Source organism: Cryptotermes secundus, unplaced genomic scaffold (assembly GCF_002891405.2).
Source record: "Cryptotermes secundus unplaced genomic scaffold, Csec_1.0 scaffold5135, whole genome shotgun sequence".
NCBI classification, from domain to species: Eukaryota; Metazoa; Arthropoda; class Insecta; order Blattodea; family Kalotermitidae; genus Cryptotermes; species Cryptotermes secundus.
Window position 1 is genome coordinate 1,136 of NW_019745254.1, and position 6,353 is coordinate 7,488.

The window sequence follows — 6,353 nt, forward strand, 5'->3', positions numbered from 1 at the left end:
AACCTTTACATGCGGTAAATGTTGAATATAGTGTCACGTGTTGGGTATGTCACGCGAAATGTATGTGTGAAATGGGGAGAAAATGTTTGAAAATGTTATTCGAATGGAAGTATTTATAAAGTTTCTTCTTCAATAAAATTGTATTTCTTTATGTTTTATTAACCACATGTATATACAGGGGATGGACAAAAATATGGAAACACCCAACCAAAAACACATTACCATGACTAATATGGTGTAGGACAACTTCTGGCTTGCAGAACTTACTGCAGTCTCCTTGGAATGGATAAATAGAGGTCCTGTATGATTTGCAAGGGAATCTTGTACCATTCCTGAAAAACATGCTAAGTTCTGTTATCGATGATGGAGGTGGATACTGCGCACGCAGGTTGGTCTCCAAAACAGACCACAAAGGCTCAATAATACTGATATCTGGCGATTGTGGGGGCCATGGCAGACGTGACACTTCATCTCATTCTCAAAAAACCAGTCCTGGAGGATGTGAGCTATGTGAACACAGGCATTGTTGGCTTGGTAAATGGCATCACAAAAAAAGTAAATGACAATGTTAAATTTTTTTAAGTGTTAAGTGTGAATATTCATAAAAAAATGTTGGATGTTGTTGAAGACTGTGATTGAAATAACTAATTCATACTTCAGTGTAATGTAAAAAAAAGTATTAAATAGGCCATGAGATGACATAAAAATGAGGTTAAAATAAATTTAAATACAGGTAGGCCTATAATATTATGAAGGTACAGAATTACAGTACTACTTTTAATAAAATTTGTCTTAACCGGGTTTTCGATTAATCGTGATTTCCATCCCCACCATTATCCTGGATAATCGAGAGTTGACTGTATTTGTGTTCTTCAGGAGCTACTGGCAGTTTAGGCAGACGAGGTCTGAGAAAACAGTTTGGTGCAAACAGGGACCGAGATTTACCTGATGAGACTGAACATGCAACAAACTCACCAGGACAATTCCATGGAGATAATGCAGTGAAAGGACCTGTGAATTGTGTTGGTGTATCATGTAGGAGATCATTTTATTAAGTGATTCAGTCATATGAATCAGTGTATCATTGTACCACCCCTCTTACATTCACAAGTACATAATTTCTATATACTGATCAGCATCATCAAATAACCAAAGAAACAAACCATCTTTAAATAATAATCTGTCATTGGTGTGTTCATCTTGTAATTTTTCTTATTTACTGGTATACGTGGTATGTTCAAAAAGTATCAAACCTTTGGTCAGCAGAAATACATTTATTGATTTGGAGGTACAAAACCCTAATCCCCTTCAAAGTAGTCTCCTTGGTAATGCACACACTTTTCCCAGTGCTTCCACCATTGTTGGAAACACTTCTGGAACGCGTCTTTTGGAATGGTGATCAGTCAGGCCATCGCATTCGGCTTGATGTCTTCTCTTTACTCAAATCGGGTTCCTTTCAGCGGCATTTTCAGTTTGGGAAATAGCCAAAAGTCACACAGAGCCATGTCGGGGGAGTAGGGAGCCTAACGAACCACAGGGATGTTGTGTTTGGCGACGAAAGTCTGAATCAGGTGTGCAGAATGGGCAGGTGCATTATCATGATGGAGCTGCCAAGTTCTTGCTGCCCACAGATCTGGTCGTTTGCGCCGCACAGCATCACGAAGGCGACGAAGGGCCTCCTAGTAGTATTCCTTTGTGATGGTTTGGCCTTGTGTGTGTACTCATGATGGACAACACCACAGGAATCGAAGAAAACGGCCGACATGACCTTGACATTTCCGTGGACCTGCCATGCTTTTTTTGGCCTTGGGGATGTCAGATGTTTCCACTGTGACGACTGCATCTTGGTTTCCGGGTCGTACCCATAAACCCACGACTCATCGCCTGTGATTGCGGTGTTCAGAAAGTTGGAGTTACTGTTTGCATTGTCCAGCATGTCCTGTGCAATTTCCAGACGGCGTTGCTTCTGCTCCATTGTTAGCAGTTTTTGTACGAATTTCGCGGACACTCTCCTCATGCCCAAGTCCTCGGTCAAAATTGAATGTACTGATCCAATGCTTACCCCTATCTTGTTCGCAAGTTCTCGGACTGTGATAACGACGGTCCTCCATGACCAAAGTTCACACTTGCTCAATGACATTCTCATTTCAGCTTGTTGAGGATCTGCCTGAATGCGGTTCGCTGTCTGCTGATGTGCGGCCATCTTCGAAGTGTTTGTACCACTCCTTTATCCGTGAGTTGCTCATGGCATCGTCCCCGAAAGCCTGTTGAATCTTGTGAATGGTTTCCATTTGGGTATCGCCAAGCTTTTGGCAAAATTTGATGGAATATCGCTGCTCATGTTGTTCAGTCATTTTACACCTTACTGGAATCCGACGAGCGCTCACTACATGTCCTCACTCATAGGCCGACTGGCTGCGACTGACGCTTTCTGCGGGCGGGAAAAAAATCATGACTGCACATGAATGCCCCCTCCACATCCACCGAAGGGGGCCTCCTGCGCTTCATTGGTTTACGCGGGAAAAAAGAATGTTCGATACTTTTTGAACACACCACGTATGTCTTGCATTCTTTTCATTCTGAAAATATTGTGACATGTTGACCCCCACCTCCCCAGTGGTACGTGGCGGTAACGTAACGCTCGCGTTCTTACGGTAATAGGCGAGTTCCCGCCCCGCCACTCCCCTCCGCGGTGACGTCACCGAGGGATATCGCGGTCGCTAGGCAACGCGAGTCAACAGCGGCGACGTTACGATAGTAACAGCGGTTACTTCCGCTAGCGTTACATAGCAACACAGCGCCAGGCAAAAAGGGTGCCTATTACGTGGCCGTTTTCCCGTACTGTCCGATCGAGGCTACATACGGAGCAGCGAAGGCTATTCACAGTCAGTTCTAGTGTGGCTACCGCAGAGTTGTACTGAGTCAGTCAGCGAGTCCTGGACCTATCGTCGAGTTAGCCAGCAACCAGTCAGTTGTATTGTGGCATTTGGAGTGTACTATTTGTGATACTGCAGATAGCAGTAATCGTCAGATTGTAATTTGGGTGATTGTAAGAGCGAATGTGAAATAAAATTCGCTACATCGAATACATCGAGAATTTATTTGTCGCGATATACGCCCGATACGCGACAGTATCATAATCGGACACTTCTGCCTATCCACGATATTGCACATACCAACCTATCATAAACAATTTTCATGTCATTCACATCTTTTGTTTTTTCTCAAATGTTAATCCATATAGATCAGTGGGTCGCGACCCCCAGGGGGTGGGCGAATGCTTGAAAGTGGGGCGCATCATACTTTCCTACAGATAAAAATTAAAACTGCCATAAATCAATTAGAAAAGTAACAAAAAATAAAAATACATATAGAAAACTTTTGTTGAGTACAGGCTCTAATTATCATGAATTTCAAAATAACTAATAATTATTCTCTTTACCGGCAATAATAAAATGCGTATGCTAGAGACAGCATTGATTGTTTGGCAGCAGCTGCATCCTCTGAAATCCTCGGAAGTCTAAACTTTTTAAAATGCTGTGTGAAGAAATGGGTGCCGAACACACTGCTCTGTTGTTTTTTAATGATGCTCGATGGCTTTCAAGAGGCAAGGTATTAAAGAGAATGTTTAAGCTGAGGCATGAGGTGTTCTGTTTTTTAAATTGGGAAAATCACTCACTGGCAGATAGTATCAGCAACAAGGATTTTTTATTGAAAATGGCTTACCTCACAGATATATTTGACAAACTAAATATCCTCAACACTTCACTTAAAGGGAACGAGGCAACTGTGCTTTCTTGGAATGACAAAGTGAAGGCATTCATGAGAAAATCAGAGCTCTGGAGAAACAGTATGGAAAGTGACACGCTAGACATGTTCCCTACTCTGGTGTCAATGGTACAAGACACTGATAATCCAGTGCTTCCAATGGACATAGAAAGCTGCCTACTATCATCTCATAATATTGAAAGTTCATTTCGAAAAATACTTTTGCAATGATTTTGATAAATTTAATTGGATTAAAAATCCATTCGAAAATGCTCCTGGGCCATCATCTCTGAATGTAAATGAGCAAGAACTACTCATCGATCTCACTATGATACTTCATTAAAAGTAAATTTAAGGAATTGTCTTTGTTGGAGTTCTGGATACATATTGGTAAGGAATTCCCAGCTTTGAGCAAAAGGCATTGAAGATCCTGATTCCTTTCGCAACAACTTACTTATGCGAGACATCCCTTTCTGCTTTGGCAGCTATAAAGTCAAAGTATCGTTCAAGGCTAAATATTGCTAAAGAAGTTAAAGAGTGGCCATTTCTGATATTACACCACGTTTTGATAAACTTTGTTCTCAAAAGCGGGCCCATCCATCACACTGAACTTTGACATTTAAATGTTTGATTTTCTTTGCAGAAAAAAATTAAATACTTGTTAGTTAAATATCATTTCATTTCAGTACATATTTTGGTTAATTGCAAGTGTTAAAACTAATTTCTATTGTAGACATAATATTGTGATACTTTAATTTTGAGTAAAACTACTACTAAATAGTATGTAGAAAAACACAAAATAAACTGAATAAAATGTCAACATACCAAGACTTCTATTTTGATAAAAAAGAAACAGGATGGGGGCCTGAGAGTATTTTCTCTTGTCAAGGGGGGCTCAGAGGTAAAAAGTTTGAGAACCACTGGGTTAACACAATATTTACATGGTGCCACATCCCAGAAGATTGCTTTCTTTATCTTGAAATATTGATGAGCTTGATTAACAATATATAATGAAGGGACATATGCTATTGGAATGAGGATATTTAACCAGCTTCCTATAAATATAAAATCATTATCATGTAAAATTGAATTGTTTAAACCAGCATTAAAGAGATATCATGATCATTTTATTCATTAGAGGAGTTTTTTAATCAAAATAATTTGTAAATACTGATTGGATGTAAATGGGATTAACTGTATGTTATATTTTTTAATTTTAATTATGTTTATTACTTAGTATTATGTGATATTGTTTTATGATTAATGTTTAATGATTGTGACGAATGAACTTGGAGTAGTAAGAAGTAAAAGGTTGTATTTCTAACAGTGTATGAATCTATGTTGTTATGATATGGCTTGATTTAATGTTACACCATGTATCTTTTTATGTTTTGTATGAGATTGTATAAGTTTGACTAGCTCTATATCCTATGGGCACTAAAGCCACTGTACAGGATTTGTGGAGTTATTTAATAACAATAAACAATAAGCCAACTATGATGGCACCAGCATCAGGTTTTGGTTACCGAGTGGAACAGAGCTCTCAAGATTGTCAGTCAGGTTCTCAGGAACTGCCCCCTCAGGTTCCAGACTCTGTACCTGGTATGTACAGCAACATGGTCAGACCACCCTGTGACACAAATGTTACTGCGCTGACAGTCGGTTTGTGGTAGTTTGAAATGTTTCTGTGATAGGTGTTCCAGAGTCACGATTACATGGTCCTGGCCTAAGCAACATCCCATTCCTTCCTGCTGAAATTAATGTAGCTGAGCTATTTCAGAGGCTGGTGGCAGCGGGAATTGTTCCACAGGCCACAAAATCTGATGCAGATAGTAAAAAGGAGGAAGAAGCAAAGTCTATAAAGACCGTTGACTTTGGGCAGCCTGAAACATTGAAATTGTAAGTATTTACCGTTTAAACTACTTCTGTCCTCATTTTGAAAGAATTATGTTGCTGAACGACTGATATGCAGTAGACTTAAGTTGTTATAAGCATGAGGTTCAGAATTCTGCTTTCTTGATTGGTTTTGTATTATTATTAACTCTGTTGTTATTGTCTTACTTCTAGACGTCAGCCTGGTGCAGTGGCTATCCTGTTCTCTGGTATTCAGTGTAGTTCCTGCGGGATATGTTTCCCTCCGGAACAGACTATGAAGTACCGCCAACATTTAGATTGGCATTTCCGGCAAAACAGGCGTGACAAGGACAATACTCGCAAAGCTCAGAGTAGAGAGTGGTATTATGCTGCCTCAGATTGGATCCAGTTTGAAGAAACTGAAGACTTTGAGGAAGGAGGTATGATATGCAATTTGTTTCTAATGGATTTGAGGATGGGGTGAAGGTTACCAGGTCACGAAGCCAAAAAAATAGGCGTTTTTATTCAGCTTAGAGCCTCTGCATGCTCCCAATATATCTTAATGGTGTGTTGTTAATGGAAAGTGGTAACATAGCAAGCTATAAGTCCTTGATTTATGCAACATTTGCGTTAGAAAAACGTTGTAGTAGGAGTGATATAAATTGAAAACAGTTTCCTTATAAGAATAAATGAAAATGTCTGAGACATGCAAAGGTACGAGAGTACTCTTG

At 39.8% G+C, this 6,353-nt stretch overlaps 1 protein-coding gene across 1 annotated transcript in view; it reads left to right on the plus strand.

Moving 5' to 3' along the window:
• The first annotated feature begins 5,449 nt into the window (after positions 1 to 5,449).
• The window catches only part of LOC111875106 (pre-mRNA cleavage complex 2 protein Pcf11-like), a 2,464-nt gene continuing 1,560 nt past the window's right edge, over positions 5,450 to 6,353 (plus strand). Inside the window, exons 1-2 of the mRNA XM_023871170.1 lie at positions 5,450 to 5,667; positions 5,836 to 6,062. Of these exons, the coding sequence (XP_023726938.1) occupies positions 5,918 to 6,062 (145 nt within the window). The 5' untranslated portion in view covers positions 5,450 to 5,667; positions 5,836 to 5,917. The remainder of the gene's footprint in view (positions 5,668 to 5,835; positions 6,063 to 6,353) is intronic.